The sequence below is a fragment of the Argentina silus genome, assembly GCF_951799395.1.
Source record: "Argentina silus genome assembly, chromosome: 2".
Classification (NCBI taxonomy): domain Eukaryota; kingdom Metazoa; phylum Chordata; class Actinopteri; order Argentiniformes; family Argentinidae; genus Argentina; species Argentina silus.
The window spans coordinates 8,606,415-8,624,227 of record NC_139656.1 but is presented as its reverse complement, the minus strand read 5'-3'; the positions used below and the strand labels follow the sequence as shown (position 1 = coordinate 8,624,227).

At 44.8% G+C, this 17,813-nt stretch overlaps 1 protein-coding gene across 5 annotated transcripts in view; it reads right to left on the bottom strand.

Annotated features, from left to right (window-relative positions):
- Positions 1-17,813, bottom strand: part of mtmr4 (myotubularin related protein 4) — a 43,624-nt gene that overhangs the window by 23,242 nt on the left and 2,569 nt on the right. For 2 of the 5 annotated variants that reach the window (XM_083695932.1, XM_083695933.1), the window contains exon 2: positions 12,771-12,869. In XM_083695932.1, the coding sequence (XP_083552058.1) occupies positions 12,771-12,773 (3 nt within the window). In that variant the 5' untranslated portion in view covers positions 12,774-12,869. Of the gene's footprint in view, positions 1-6,589; positions 6,673-12,770; positions 12,870-14,359; positions 14,464-17,813 lie in introns of those variants that run through there. The other 3 variants (XM_083695930.1, XM_083695931.1, XM_083695934.1) reach the window with 2 other exon arrangements.

Genomic DNA, 17,813 nt, shown 5'->3' with positions numbered 1-17,813 from the left:
GAGAGAGCTAGAGGGACAGAGATGTTGCCATGTCCCTGGTAGCTTCTCTTAATAGAGATCCCATATGTGAATTGCAACTACTGCCTAACAAGACAGCCAGCATCATTACCTGAGCCAAGACATGGTTAGATAGGCCTAGACTGAAGATGAAGGCTATGTGGGTGATTACAAGACATGGTTAGATAGGCCTAGACTGAAGATGAAGGCTACGTGGGTGATTACAAGACATGGTTAGATAGGCCTAGACTGAAGATGAAGGCTACGTGGGTGATTACCAGTAGGAGATGGAGGGAGAGGTGATCAGGAGTGGGTAAAGGGACAGCTTGGGTGGAGCACCTCTTGCTGTCTTACTTACAGTTTTCAGCTTTACCCCTCAAAGAGGCTGAGTGAGGTTAATGTGATTAGACTCTACATTAGAGCAAGTCTACCTGCTAATTCATTCAACACCATTCATCTTAATAATAGGCAGTGTTGATTACATCAAGAAGAATCAAGGACATCAGGGCAGCACAACAGGGTGGAGATGCCAACACTTTCTCTCTCTATTTTTAGAAGAACACTTCATCACTCTTAGTGATTACCACCCATCATCTCCTCTGTCACAATGACTCTATTAGCCACATGCTAATGCTGTGTATCTCCACCTGGCAGACATTTTCTATCATTTAAATCTAAATAAGGGGAATGATGAACTAAGCAGCAGTCAATATTGCAATTGCCCTTGAAGACAAAGCAACAAAGCTCACTTACTTACATTTCATTTACGGCATTTAGCAGACGCCTTTATACAAAGCGACTTACAACAATACATTTGTTTAAGTAAGTGAATCATCTATCCAACAGTCATCATAAGACAAAGTAATCAATGCTCACACCAGGGGCCATTGGCAGTCGTAATGCCAGTAGGCTATTTTTTATTTAATTTGTTTTATTAGCAGGAGAGAACTTGTACAGGGGGGTAGCGGTGGTGAAAAGGTCTCTGGGGTTGGGGTTAGGGTTAGTATTTGGGGGGGGGGGGGGGTAGTGAGGGTGAAGCGGTCTTTAGGAGGGACTGTTAAAGATGTAGCCTGAAGAGTTGGGTTTTCAATCTTACCCACAAGGGTTTACTTCTTACCCACAAGATGGCCTTGTGCGATATTGTATATGAACCTCAAAGTTCCCTTTTTCCCCAAGGAGTAGGTCCATAAGCTCCTCTCTCAGGATGGAGGCTGGCATATCAGCCACAACAAGGTTATTTTGTAAACCCTGTCTAAAATGTTCCAAATCCCCATCACCCTTCCCAGTTGATTCAAACCGCAGTGTCCCTGTGATCTTTCCTACAAGCATAACAGCCTACTGCATGGGCCGACTTGATGAGACAGCTGATGGTCCATCAATCCTCCTTCTCTGTGCTGAGACTTGGGGGGACATGACACAGTGACAGTGCCCATCAGTCAGGGGCACACGGTGTGTCTGACCTGGAGGTATCAGCCCAAACACAGGTGAATTTCACCAATGACTGCCTGATAATTGGCTGCCACCGAGGCAGAACCACATTTGGTATTCTGGTTGGGTAAGGCTTGCCGGGATGTGCCAGACAGGTGCAATACATTACTGAATGAGGAACCGCTACCGAGCCCCGTCAGAGATTTAATGCCAGTCTCTAGGAGGCAGCGTGACGTTAACCCCTCCAAGCACACGCACGCACAATATAAGTCTCTGCTCTGTCTTCCCATTTTTCTTCTTGCCGCACGACTCACTCAGTAGATGACTTGGCAACGTCTTGCTGGACACCTCTTATGAAGCGGTGCCCTGCCCTGATGCGGTTTTCCCCTGGGAGGCCTGCTAGCACAGAGTGTACTTTAACCAACCAGCCCAGGCTTGCGTTAATACTGCACTATAAACCCATCACAGAGCCAGAGTTTGACTCCATGCACTGACAGGTGGGCTTAAATTGATGCTTTGATGCTAAACCGAAGGCACACACTTTCTAAATTTAGAATGAAGAGACCAAGCTTCCAAAAGGCAGTTCCTGGCAGGCCCAGATGCCACAGTATTGGGCTTTAACAGAGGTTATGGAAGAGACAGTGAAACAATAGTGCCTGGCAGAGGTAAGTCTAAGTTTAGAGTAGATGGCTATGATGCCATATCGTCTTTCAGTAGAAAAGGCACATGCAGACCCCCAGCTGACATTCTGATGACCACAGTAACACAGGCCCCCCAGTTCACAGGAACTATGTCTGATACATAACATCACCAGAGCAAACGAGACAAAACACAGTGGGGAGACATGTAAACAAATATTCATTGCATACTTCCAGATACAATCATCTTAGATTACAAACAAAAAGAAAAAGAAAGCTCTGGCGCTGCAGGCCAAGCCAGAAAGATGGAGAACAGCATGTGTCCAATGCGTTTTTGCTTCGTCACAGCTGAAAGCCTGCACCCCCTCCCCCTCCGTCTGACAAGCACTCAGAGCTATGGACCTGATGAACACGCTGCAGCCAAGCACCGCATCTCTCTCTCTTTTCCAGTGCCCACTGCCAACACATCAAAAAAGAGAGATAATAAAACAACTACTACTTATTTACATGGGCTACACTAGCTTCTGCCCAGTGGTTCTAAGTGGATCCTCATGACTAACACAGCAGAACTAATACCACTTAAGGTAAGAGGTTGTGCTCTTTTTAAAAGGAGCTACACATTAATCTGGGTCCCCTGTGGCCTGAAGTCGTAACTGCAATTACAATGAGCTGGTTGTTTACAAATCTTCTAGTACTAGCTGATTTTGTGATGGAAGCTAGCTATCCAGACTACTGAGAGAAGATCCCGGGATGTCAAGTGAACAGATAAAAAGTATTTGCGCTGGATAGTTTTGATTTGCCTACTTTGGGTAACAAGCTACAATTTGACAAGTGGCTGTACCAGACAGGAGAAATCAGTACGCTAATACCATAAAACATTGGTGGGGAGCTATTACTTTTAAACAACTCGTTACACATGCCCTCCTGATTATTCAAGGCCATTATATTCTGTACTACAGTGAAAATGTTGTGTAGCTCCTTTAATTCACTAAAACAATGGTGTTCTAATCCATTTGTAAAACCTGGTGAGTGAAACTGCCTTTCCAGGGATTACTGTGCGTAAAGAGAGAGCGTGGGAGTATCTGAAAGAGAGTGGATGGACATGCAGGAACGACAGTGGACTGCATTGAAACCAGACAGACAATGGCATTGCCAACATGAATAAGAGTCTGGTTGCTATGGTTACAACATCCTTTTTGAGAGACTCCTTTTTATCCTTTTCCTTGGAAACAATGTGTTGCCATCAGGAGACCGGTATTCACTAGGGTCTTAGTGTAATGTTGGATTATTAGTTTCTTTTTTAAAATTTGCGAATCCGCATCATATTCAATAAGCATCTCTTGGTTTTGAAAGTTAGATGGGAGTTAAATTACAGGTGACTACAGACTTGCACATACGCACTGAGGCAGAAAATATCAACTACGCACATGGCCTTCAATGTGCAGCACTTCACCCAATACTAAACCATTAGTCAGTCACATCTGCACAGTGTGTCAGGGGCTAAAAAGGACAGAGGCAGACAGTGGGTGAGAGAGAAGAGCAAGAGAATGATACAGGGGAGAGAGGACAGGAGAGAGAACAAGTGACAGATGGCAGCAGAGAGTGAGAGAGATGGTAAGATAGCGGCAGACAGAAAGAGACAGACTGGAGTGAGAGAGCAAGATACAGACAGGGCAAGAGAAAGTGCTAGCGGGGGCTGAGTTGGCGAGTACAGTCAGACTAGTGGGCCCAGTTCAGGGATGGCAGAGCAAAGAGTGTACGATGAATCATACCCACTCACCTACCTTGTGTCCTCCCCTCATCTCGGAAAGTGTTAATATTTCATGGACCGGCATGTTCTAAAAGAGCAGTCTTCGTTTGCACAAGACTGAGCTGAACTTCATGGGTTGGCAATGCAGGTTTTCCTACAGAGCTCATCTCCCCTGTGAGCTAAGCCTCAGCACTTCTACAAAATCACACACAAAAACACAAATGCGCGCACACACACACAGGCAAATGCATGAGGACATATTCAGTACACACACACGCATGCACGCACGCACACTGAGTAGTGTTTATACGTTATTCTGTTGAGACATGTTGCTCCCTCAGGCCCAAATGGATTATCCATCAATCAGAGATGAACGCGTGGACATTTGGAGTGACCTCGGGTCAACTGACTCAATGTTTTTGAGCTTGGACCAAATGCACACCAACAAGGCAAATGTTTCAACATGGACACAAACCAACAAAACTGATAAAGAATTAGATTAAAGCTGACAGAGAAACCAATGATAATGTTGTCCAAACAGGCTACTCCCAGCCTCTTCATCTGACACAATTCCTGTTATGCTTATATTATGCTTCAAACCACGAAGGGAAGCCCCCCCCCAACACACACACACACATTCTGTTTTGAGTCAGTAACCCTGGAGGAATGCCGGCTTGTTTTAAGTTTTTCATTTCAAAACAGAATGTGCTCACTTGTGATATCTGATTGGTGCGACGACCCGTCAGTAACTTAATTTAAACATCAACAGCCCAGCCACTTCTGAACGCTCTATTGCCATTAAACAAGCTGTTTGACCGAGTGTGGAGTGCGCTGAGTGCCCAGAGTCTGTCAAAAGAGACAAGGCTACATAGGCTGCATAGTGACCAGATGCTTCCATGGGCAGAGAGGTGTATAATTGTGTGAAATGAAAGAACTCCAGTGACAGCAGAACTCCAGTGACAGCAGAGTGCCTGGTCCCAGTCAGTCTCCCATCTATAAGTGACCAGCCCACTGTGTTTATCTCCAGAAGACTACAGTTCTTCCTGAGCGGTTGAGCCTCTAACAGGAGTGTTTCTGTGATGACGGAGGGCCTGGTCCAATGGCACGGTGACAGGGGTGGGGGTTAAGAGACTCATCACAAGGATCCATCTGCTGCCAGGCTGACATTGGGCTCACCCACTAGGTGCCAGACAGGGTGCCATCCAATATCTGAGCCATCCCAGGTGCCAGCATGGCTGGTGCAGGGGCAGAGAGATGCATCCTCATAAGCCCCTGGCTCCAATTGCACTTCTGATTCATTTAGCCAGCGCTGGGGAGGGGGGTATAATGGTGCCTGACTCATGGAAAAACCTTCACCAATTCAATTAGGCTTCTTATGGTTCCATTTGGAGTCATCAATATATAAAGTAGAGGGAACAAACATGACATGCAAAGGTAGAGGAGAGGAGATGGAAGGACATAAGCTTTACAAAAAGCTTTTTTTATTTATTTTGTTTATGTTTGAAATGCTTGAGAACCACACACATATTATCATAGTTGGACAAATGTATGTTGGAAAGGTACTGACAGCAAGAAGACACCCAAAACCCAACATTCAGTTTTAAGGAGACTTTGAAAGAGAAAGGTAACATGGTTGATACTAAATTATACAGACACTGGAGCAGGAGAAAAGCTGATTCAGTTGAATCACTGACAGTAAAACACAGCCAAGTGTCCACATGTGTTAATATATCCAGGGGTGCTCAACCAGTCAGGCCTCAGCAGGCAGAGGGAGGGGGAGCCATTAGCCATACTGCCCTTCATCTGCCTGTCAATCAAATCCCTGGGTGCTAAAAAGCCACACAGGCTAAATTCATGGCTTTTAGAAAAATTAAGGAGAGAAAAATATCAAGGGGAACTGGTCTCCATGGCGATCACAGGTGTGACATTTGTCTTCACCCTGTACACTCCCCTTGAGACAATGGCCTGTGTGCAGCCAATCAGAGCTCACTACGGGGGGTTGGGGAGCCCTGTTTAAAAGGTCAGAGATTAACCTGAGGACCTTGGGCTGACCTGGGCTCTCAGACCAATATGCTAAGAACACCTTCTGCTTCCCTACCATTGTGTCAGAGCTGGGAAACTGCAGAGGGTGCACATCATCAGCATAGAGTACTGTAGGTACCCTCAAACCCTACCACCTGCCGTACATTAGTCATTCATGTATTTATATCCCCCTCATACATCACTATAGCATGCCTCCTGCTGAAGAACACAGCCTCCACTCCTGCACTAAGCTTTGCTCTGTCACTCTGCTCTACTACGCAACGTTAAAGGCTAGGAGAAAGAACAAGGCACGTACAGTGACTACAGCAGTGTAGCAGGTTCTCTTCCTAACGCACATGTTCCCGTATATATATATATCTATATATATATATATGTTGTATTCCTGGCACACCTCCGCCTCCCATGCCTCTCATGTGACTCTGTGTCCTCGATAAAACAGAGCTGAGAGAACCATTAGAATTGGCAAAAACAGGTCTCCGTTCTCACACATATCAAAAGGAGCTGCCCTAATTCAGTCATTCCTTTATTGCACGTGGACGGCATTGGTTACTTAACAGCTGTGGCACTCACATATGTCGACCACGACCCCCACCCTGCACCCCCCACTGACTGACAAGCACTGACACACACACGAAGGAGGGAGTAGTACATTTACACACACATACGCATGCACAAAGAATACAGTACACACACACACACACACGCATTGCAAACGAAAAATGTAGCCACTTACAAAGCAGTTGAGCATAGAGCAGGAGACCCTGGCTGCCAGGCTCATGACGAGGAGAGGCAGGGCTGTGCCTGAGAGACACACAGCCTACGGAGCAGCAGTACGACCAGAGCACCAGGGGCCGGCATAACCATCCTTCCCCCGCCAGAGCCTCTCCTCCTCCCCCCCTCCCGCCTCTCCCCCCCCACCCCAGGAGGTGCTCAGGGACAGAGGCCCACCCCAGTCCTCACTCCACCCCTAGAGAAAGGGGGACAGAAACTGAAAGTGCCGGCGTCTGGAAAGCCCCCTGTTGCTTAGGAAAAGCCCAGAGGAAGCGGATAGTCCATAAGAACACAAAAGGAGTCGGATCGATGAGCTGAGAAAAAGGACAGGGAAGGAGGAAAGGACAGGGAAGAGCGTGCACTGCAGGTGCAGCTGCTTCACTAGAGGAGAAGAATGAGGATATTGTGAGTGGAGAGAGAGAGGAGGAAAAAGAGAGAGAGAAAGAGAGAGGGAATTGCCTGATGCTAGGCTCCACCCTCTGCATCGCCTCTCTCTACCACAGTCACGTGCTAGCATTGCGCTCTCTTTTTTCCCTCCCTCCGCCCCCCACTCCTTTCCCGTTCACCCTTCACCGAGATCTCCTCATAACCTCGCTGCTTCCTCAGCAACCAGGCAGATCAGCACACGGTGTGCAGTGGTAGATGCGCACACACACACACAGACACACATCAGAACATGTCTTCACAGGGACTATGTTTAGCACCATGCACACCAGAGGATCAAGGGTTTGTTTCCTGCATTGTCAGCTCAGTATCAGCTCAAACACACAGACAAAGTCAAAGGCTGAGACGACTGCACAGGGTTTACAAACCCACACTGGCTCGTACACTATCATGAAACCATCTTGCTGGCAGTGATTGAGCGAGTCCGGCAGGAAAGGATGAAAGAGAGGAGAGGAGGGAGGGGATGTGGAGTGAGCCAATGCGGAGAGCTCCAGTGACACAGCATTCTACAGCAGCGCTGTCCCCTCCCTCCCTCCCTCCCTCTCTCCTTCCCTCCTTCCTTTGAGTGTCTCCTTGTGCTGCCTGAGTGAGCTGCACCGTGCAGGGCTACAGAACGCTCTCTTGCTTCCCAAGGGGAGGGGAGAGGTGTGTGTTTGTACACAGTGTCCCCTAAGCCAGAGGGACACATACATCCCATCCCCCCTCACCCCTTCTCAGTTGAGTCGTGACATTGGGAGCCTGCCTGCTTCTTCTGTTTTTTTTATTCAACCATTCTTTAAAACAGGCAATACTGCATTAGACCCGACACCCAATGAAAAATTTATATAGGGTTTCAACCATGTACACAGTAATGTTCAGGAATTAATTCAACAATATAATAATGCTCCTGTCAAGGTAGTCAACATCTTGTTACACTTATGTCTTACTTAGAAGGTACATTTCAGAACGTTTTGAAGCCAAACTCATCCGGCTTCAGTGTCTCCATCAGCCCCCGTGGTCTGAGCTACCTCTGACCTGCCTATGGTCTACCTGTGGTCTGTTGAAGGGCTGGCTGGCTGGACGCGTCCTCTGTGATGTAGCAGGGGAGGCTGGCTCTGCTGAGAGGCTGTGACGTCCCATGGCCTAGAGCAGCCAATAGCGCGGTGCCAGCCCATGGTTTCAGAACACCCAGGGGGAGGGGAGGCGCTTAGGCACACCACTGCTCCATCTTAGGCACACCACTGCTCCATCTTAGGCATGTTAATTGCCTGTATAGGCCTACGACAGTCGCAATATGCATTTTCAAACCGCCAGGAGAGAGGCCATTTTAAACTATAGTGCCTTCACTTCACTTTTTCCACATTTTGTTGTGTTATAAACTCAATTTAACTACCATTTATAAACTCTATCCATCACATCCCAGCCAGCTCCAGATATGGCCTCCTGTGTCTCCAGTGCTATTTTAGGAAAGGAGGGCAGCCACTTGTCCAACCAGAGAGCCTGCAGGTTGACCTTTTACTGGCAGCTAATACATGATGGCCTCATATACACTCACCCAACACTTTATTAGGAACACTATACTAATACTGGGTAGGGCCTCCCTTTGCTCTCAAAAACAGCCTCAATTCTTCGTGGCATTGATCCCACAAGATGTTGGAAACATTCCTTTGAGATTCTTGTCCATGATGACATGATTGCATCACGCAATTCCTGCAGATTTTTCAGGTGCATTCAAGCTGTGAATCTCCTGTTCTACCACATCCCAAAGGTGTTCTGTTGTATTCAGATCCGATGACTGGGAAGGCCACTGAAGAACACTGAACTCATTGTCATGTTCATGAAACCAGTTTGAGACGACTTTTGCTTTGTGACATGGTGCATTATCATGCTGGAAGTAGTCATTAGAAGATGGGTAAATTGTGGCAATGAAGGGATGCACGTGATCAGCAACAATACTCAAATAGGCTGTGGCATTCAAGCGATGATTGATTGGTATTAACAGGCCCAAAGTGTGCCAAGGAAACATTCCCCACACCATTACACCACCTCCACCATGAGAAGGTGTACAGGTGTTCCTAATAAAGTGTTTGGTGAGTGTATGTATAGAAACATATGACTAAGGGAGGGGGAGCTATGGTCCCCATCAAGCAGGGGGGATTTTTCTTATATACTCTACGTGCAGGATAGCATGGGCTGGCAGGGAGGGGGCAGTATGCTCGGGGTTAATTGTGGTTAGCCACAGTGAATCATTCCATCTTCAGGATTCCTCTGGCTGTAACAGATACCCACTGTCTGTCAGTGTCCTTTAGGGAAGGGGGAGGTTACTCCACCCCACTCTTCTTTATTTCCACTTTGTGGCATCTCAAATACCATAAAACATACAGACAATATTGCAATGGTCTAAAGAAAGTGTTAACAGTGATCAGGGCAAGGTCAAACACTGCTGAGAGCAAGTGTCCTTCAAGGAGGGGTTAACAAAATGATTAACCACAACCTGGAATAACCACTGAGGCTGTAACTGGAGCCGCAGCCCAGAGTCTCTAGTGTCCCTTGGGAGAGAAAACATCAACCCCAGAGGACGGACACACACACACACACACACACACACACACACACACGGTTTACATAACCAGGTGACATCATATGGGGCAGGGACACAAAAGCTCCCATGTTTACTGTACGTACATACACACGCCTCACAGCCCCTCAAAGGTAGCATTGCAGTGCATTGTGGGTACCCAGAGCAGGGTAAAATAACCCCATTGTCCTCCTTTCCATGCTCATATTAACCTGTTGACAATGCGACAGGCTGAACCGACAGAAGCATGAACTCAATACCTCCCGTTTTGTTTTAGCTACACAAAGCAAACATGGTACATTGAGGCTGGAAAGCGATTAAATGCTGCTTCACAAGGCAGGATTAAAGGGATTGGGTAACCTGTAGAAAAAAACTGCTGGAATACACTGGTTTCAATCCCACCTGACATGATGCCCACCTCTCAGGGATCAATGGGGTGGGCCGACAACGAAAAACCCACACCTTCAGCAAAACCACAAGGCCCTAATGTAACAGCGCTGAACTTTGGGTGTCCATATGATTTGTACAGTGCCGAGGGCATTGACCTCCTACACTGTGTCTGCATAGTAAGTGCAAGAGACAGAATTAGACAGCCTGGTGTCATTTTCTTAAAACTGTAACCAAAACGGTTTCCCTGTCCCGTTTCACATTCTTCCAATACTAACGTGAGGACATGACAGGAAGAATAGGTCAGCCCTCTCGTTCAGAACAGCTCTTGGGAACATTGTTCTCCCATCAACCCCCATCACCAATTAGAGCTGGCACACAAAGGGCCCATGCCTGGGCACGGGAGCAGAGTGACATTCTCTGGACCCAGCCGACCAGAACACTGGGGGGGGGGGGGGGGGGGTCACAAATCCTACCGTTATCTGTTACACTTCCGATTTCTCAACTCACAAATAAAAGGATGGTCCCTGTGCTTTGATAAGCTCTGTCCACTCATCCTGACTGACATTCTTCTTCTCTACGCTAGAGAGAATCTCTTTAACAACAGTCCTCCTGGCTGCAGAAGATTTATTAGCCATCCAATAGAGAGCAGAGGGAGGAGGGGACCACCCTGTGTATACATTGAGTCCAGAGATAACAGAGCACACAAGTATGACGTAAGGGACTGTAATCCAACAGTCCTCATCAAAACCAGGGCCTAAGGGGCCAGTATAGCCAAGCAGGCACATACGCACTATAGCACATTTGTGTAGTATTATAGATATTATGGTTATACAGGAAGGGCGGGGTTGAGAGGGCTTGCTGTGGAAAGGAACATTGGATCCCTAAGGTCACAGTCATGTTCAAACAACACTTTGGTGTTTCTCCAAGGCAATGTAAACACAAATGAAAGTGTCTCAAATGTTAGATAGAAATGAATGGCAAATCTTAAGCCAACTTGTTCTCAATGATCACATGAAAATTAATTCAATGAAAACAAAAGGGTATTCTGGCAGTGCTGTTTCTTTTAGGCTATAGCTTAAGCAATAATGACTAGCCTTCACTTTTCCAGACTCAGCATTCTGATTCATACAGTAACCACCAGCTCCTCCTAGACATAATAAAATCGGATCCCCTATTGGTTGAAGTACTGTCACCGTCTGGTCTGCCACATCACATAGAGCTGAAGCACAGCACTTTCCCTGTAAGAGCTTTTGAAATGATCACCGTAACATCCACAAGAGGGCATGCTTTGTAATTTTGTGCCAACACTGGCAAACACAGAGGAGCAGATAGATTCACTAAATAGACCAGACAGTCCAGAGATATGTGGGCAGATGCTAATCCAGAGCACAGTAACTTCTTCACTTGTCTTAACTAGTCTGACTGCAGGCCCCAAGAGGCCTATACAGTGACACACCAAGGTGTGAGATACGAGCAGCAGCTAATAGATGGGAGACCAACTCTGCCCATGCTGGAGCTGGACGGGCTCCAAAATGGCAGCATCCAAAATCCACATGGCAGGGTACAACCTCAACCCGCTCTGCTCTCAACATCAAAGGTCTGCAACATCTGCTACCTGCCAAAAGCACTTCTACAGACACTGTAGCAACTCCTGAATGAAACAAACAGGAAAATAAAAGCCGGGCCCTGGTGAGGGAGGAATTTGGGATGGACGTGAGTGGTCACCATAAAGCCGACCGCGGACCAGAAGCATCAAGTGTCAGACTCTTCAATGACACTACCGTTGTTTTCAACTGGTCTACCAGAAGCTTCAAGACACGCATCAAGAGCTGTTAACGCAGCTCCCAGCTTCAGCGCAGAACTTTTTGAGCATCAACGTCAGGGATCAGCCATTGAAATGACATGTCTATAACTGGTTACATACAATAGTTAGATAGATACAGAAGTTAGTTACAATAAAAAAAACATAAACCGAACAAAATTCCATAGAGGTGTACTGTTAACGACTCTACTGCAGCTAAAAAACTAGCTTAGCTACAATAAACTTGTACATATATGCTATGAATATATCCCATGAAGCCAAATGATTTAATAAACGCCCCACATATCCCTCTCTGACGATACCTATCGTAGCCTACAGCTCTGCTGTAATTAGTGTTTTGTCAGTCGATTAATGCTTAAAAATTCTGCCTCTGGTGTGCCGTTATGGCATCACATCACACAAGACAGACTTTGACGTGCCACATCTGTGGAACACTTAAGGCAGTGTGCTTGTGTTCTGCTACTCCTCAGGTGCTCATGAGTGTGGTGAAGAATTGTGCATCCTCACCAAAAATTCCTGACCTTCTTTTCCAATTCATTAGGTAGTGTCTAGCAGGAGTGGATACATGCTGTGATAAAGCTTTAATTGATGCATTTAAAACCTGTGAAGCTGTCAAACACAGTAAGTTTTAATCTTGAATGGAAAGTTAACTCAAACATTGAGCAACATCCAATTAGTTATTGCATGCATGTGAAAGAATTCCTCTGAATCCCTTCTAGTGGTAACAGTTAAAAACAAAGAAAACATATCGTTAACATTCTAATTCCATGAGCAAGATATGAGGCACCACACAACAACTAAGCCTTAACATTTAATTTTTTACCACTGTAGTGGATTGTGATAGTAGGAGTTGGGGTGAAAAGTGTCAGAGGAAAAATAAGCCAGTGAAGGACTGCCTCTCTGTCCCGTGGAGCTGTCTCATTGACTCACCATGCTGTCAGTCAGTGTTCTGTACAAGCACTCTGGGCTCTCCGCTCGGGCTCCCTCTCTCCTCCCCTCTGCCGGGCTCCGCTGCGTCAGCGACGTCTCCTGCCAACAGAGGAAACACACAATACACACTGTTTAGACATGGAGGATGTGGAGATAAAACTACACACAAGGATAAACTCATCAAAACTCATCTTACAGATACAGTAAGACTACGCATCATTTTCTTTAAAAAAAATCGTATTGAGATCCCAGCCGAGGACCTCTTCTACCAAGGGTATCTTGACCAAGATAGCAGCTCCAAAATATCACAAATTTCGCAGACAAGCAAAACATGATGGACTGTAGAAGAGTTAGATGTTTGTTTTTCAGGATGTGGAGAAAGTGTCTTCGCCTAGCCAAAGTTCTCAGAATTCAGCTACAGTATGTGTGGCATTTGGTATTTCATCCATTTATATTTCACTGGCCTTGGGAAATGGCCTAAATACGACACAAACTCAGCCTAACTCAACTGCAATGAGATAACAGGAGCCACACCCACACAAGGCAGACAGACAAAGCCTAGGCCTACAGGTTAACCTGGTAGTAAGCCCTCTCCAGACGACGCTCAAGTAAACTCAAGCCACACCTGAGTGCCCATTAGAATGCCATAAACACTCCACGTGTGCAGCGTCGCAGACACATGTATCAGGGCTGTGCCTGCCATGCGAACCTTGATCCAGGACGACAAGCCTTCTAATAGGATGAACACTGATTTACAGGAAAGGGAAACTCAAGATTCCTCAAGTTGAGACCTTGAAGCAAGCAATAAAAGCACACCCACCGGCCGTCAAGGAGATAACTGAGGGATATATTGACAGGAGGCAGAAGCAGTTTGAGACTTCATTCAACAAACTGGCTCCACGCCCTATGCCGTACACTTCTCAATGGGCGTTCCGGTTGGGTGGTTTGATCAACAATAACAAAGACCAAGAAGCAGATAATTCACACAATTAACATTCACACATGATGAGAAACATGAGTCAGGTAGTCAATAAACATACGTGTAGGCAATGTGTCACAACAGTGAAACATGCACTACAACTGTACATTGGTTAAGCTATTCAAAATGCATATCGAAATAACAACCTAGCAGGAAAACAGTTTTACAATTTATTAAAGTAAAGTTAGAATAAGCCTAGTTTAGGCTCTCCCTTATAGTATACAAAGCATCAAAGGCACTTAAGTGCTATAACCCTTTGGCAATAATTCGTTCATTACACACTCCACAAACTCAAACACGCAGAAGCCCAACGAGACAGTGGCGAGTAGGGAGCATACAGAGCACTCCAACTTCAAAATGTGTACAGTGTGTGACAGCCAGACAAAACATAACACCAAGTAGGCCTATGACATTCACATACCGGTGTTGTTTCCCCTCTGTCTGTGGAAGAAAATGAAGGCTTCCACTGAGCACTGGCCTCTCATTTCCCCATACTTTCGCTCTCTCTGACACACCCCCTTTCTGCACACAACTTTGCAAACAGAAGAAAAATCCTTACGATTTAGGGTTAGGCTATTACAAATCTCCATTTCAATATGACATTTCTTACCTCAGTGAAGGTGGTAAGAAGGTTTAAGTGTATGAAAATCCTGCTATGTTTTGTAAAAACGTTTTTCCCCTGTCTGAAATTTAAGTGGAACTCCTTCCCTTGCAAAGTTGTAGCGCTCTCCGTCTCCCCAACATACACTCGTTGTAATCCAGGGTATATCGTCCCTCCCTCCCGATCTTTCTCTCTCTCCCTTTCTGACTCTGTGCCAGGCTACTCAGAGTGAAGAGAGCCACACTATAGGGCACGGCCCGTCTCTGTTTCACCTACTGTACCACCCTTGTCTCAAGCAGCCATGTTTACAAAATAGGTCTAGACCTACTAGCCCAAGTATGTCTCATTTCAGCTAAGCCTATGCCAGGCCTCCTGGCTATTAAAATCAAATCAAGAAAGTAGAAGCGCACCAACAGTGGACTATCAACCTTTAAGGCATGCACATTGTCTTTACAAAATAAACAAGACATGTGTAGACAGATTGATATTAATATCCGTATCCACATTCATGTTTGGCAGAGACAGAGCTATATTGTGTTGATATGCGTTGCTATCTAATATTGATAATCTGACTTCCAATTATCACTATGTGCAAAGAAATGTTGAGTCTGTGCTTATTTAGTGCAAGAAAGTTCAATGACTCAAACGAGGCTTTAATAATACTGTATACTTATACATCTATTACAAGGCTTCATAGACAATGTTACATTCTAATCAGGAGAGTAAAGAGAGTGATAGAGAGATGACCACCGGTCATCACAAAACAATGCTACTCACAACATGATGAGAACCTCACAACAGGACACAGGAACAAAAAGAGATAGCTTTTCCCTGACCTCTGCCTTTTATATCATCCTAAAAACCACAGTATTTAAATTAGGAGCTGTTGATAAGGAGACCACCAACCATCATTCATCTTATTGCATCTGAACTGATGACATCACAGTTTTGATACCTCAAGACATTCCACAGCTCACAGCCATTTGTTTTCCGGGGATGGTAAACTTAATTAGATTTGGGCACAACTGAAATTGTCCCACTTCACATGCACTGGTCAACATATGGGTCACAGTAGTTTGCTTTTTATCAACAAATAATGGAGAATGAAAGGAATTCCTAAAAATGACTAAACAGCTTGCTAGAGCATTGCTGATTTAATTTAGGATTTTTGCTTATGCGAAAAGGACCTCTATCAATCCCTGCTGACATTCCAATCGCCGCACCTTCTCCCATTGTAAGCAGGTTCATTCATGTCAGACAGACCTCATTTGACTTTAACTAAAATACAGTAGGCTAGGCCTAGTCTTTTCAACAGTCAACATGACAACCATTTGGTATTGGTACTGTAGGTTTACTTTATACACTGCAATCTAGCTAGGCTAACTAGCCTATGGTAAACTACCAAGCTATGTATTGACTTGGGTAGGAAATATATTGTGAATGTCCATCAGGTTGGAAACTATTCCTATTTGTTTGATAGGAAAAAGAAAGATTAAAAGGTGATAATGACAGCAGGTTAGGATCTTATACTGTATTAATTAGACCCAACTGTTCAGGAATCCATTTTCATCCTGACCCCAAAAACTAGCACACAACTTTTGTTTGTCAGCACTAAGTGACTGAATTTCCAAAAGAATCAATGCAGTGGGTCAAAGAAATGTCTAAAGGGGAATTTAGTCTGAAGGGAACAGACAAACAGCTTACAAAGGCTCCATTGATTTTCAGTCACATAATAGGCCCACCTCTGAACTAGCAGCAACATTTCTCTACACAGATTGGGACCACCATAGCTTTAGTTTTGAAAAAAGGACCAAACTCACCCAGAAAGGTTTATCAAGTTAAACATTCGGCTATTGCATACGGTAAGAAACGTGATGCGACAGAATGAAAATAAGCATTTGATATGCAGTGCAACTGGTCGGCCGAGCCTAAGATAAGCAAACAATTACAGAATGAAGTAAAAAGTCTTCAAACTAACATACTGATAAGTCACAAAAAAAAAATAGTTAAGGTGTCCATGCAAGACAAGTTTTCGATCTTCAGGCCATCAGCAATCATTAGGGAATGTCTACTGAAGGTGCACTTTTGAATTGTAGGCTAGTGGATGTGACTCATTTGAAGAATAATTCTGGTCAACGGGACACTGGGTTTAAGCGCAGTGGTTCAATAAACTCTTGAACAGAATAGAGAGGAGGCATTCATGATCTGTCTGTGGAGAACCTCAACCTTTTCTTTGAAATCAAAACATCACAAATGTATCAAAATACATACAACATGCGTCTCTGCTGTTTCATGCTAGGTTGTGGGTTTGAGTGATACTTTCACTTCTGTATTTACATGAAAGGAGATCCTGTAGAGGCTACTTCCATATTTTTGCATCGATGCATGAGAGTTCAAACAGGCCTACAAAGCATCTTCCTATAAGCCTTCTCTTTGGTCATCCGAATCAACACTCACCTCAAAGTACATAAGCTGATAACAGAAATTGCAATGTTCTGAGCCCTGTCACTATCACTATCACAATGTCACTATCTCAGCCCTGTAGATATGAGGTAAAAATTCTCTAAGCAAAAACAAATGTGTCACAGGGCAAAGTGGAGGTGGAAATATTCAAAACACCCAATGACAGAGGTAATAAAACGATTAGGCCTACCGTTCATTCCTCTTTGCCCAAGACTTTGATAATGTTTTATAGCTGCACTGTAGACCAGGTGGAAGACATTAACTAGGCTAATGAGTAATGCATTCTCAGTCAACAGATGATTATCATATGAAACAACAGACTGAAGAACTGGTAGAAATGAGGTAAGAGGATAGTACCTGGCTTCAGTACCAATATCTGACTGAAAGCTAAAGCACCACCACTGTCAGATTTGAGTCACTGTTACAAGTAGGTCTAATTTAAAAGAGTCTCATTCCTGCCTTGCAGAGGAGGATACACCTGTGCACCATCATCTCTAGAGAGAGGTCTAGCTGTTTTTATAAAATCAATATTGTTCATGTGACTGAACTGCACAGAGAGTCTCAAGTGTGTGCTAATCGCTGGTAGGCCTATAGAAATGATATTGGCCTAGCCAAGGCCTAACCTACAGCAATAATCAATTCCAATCACATACAAATGTTTGTCCAGACATCATCTTGACCAGTCACATACTAGCATTACTACTTTATCATTATTACTATTTTTTCCTGAATTTCCCCTAGGGATAAATAAAGTTTCTATCTATCTATCTTATCATATAACATGACAATTTACAGACATCCCTTTAACAGAGTGAAATAATTCCACCAACATTTAATTTAGCCAAGAAATTTCCAAATGTTAGGCCTACTGCTCTTGGAGACCTGCAGCATGCGTTTGTTTCAGCCGATCAGACAACCCTGATTGTAATAAAAACCGTAATTAGCTGAATCAGGTGTAGACTATATTGCTCTAGGGCTGGCCTGGAATAAAAGGTTTAGA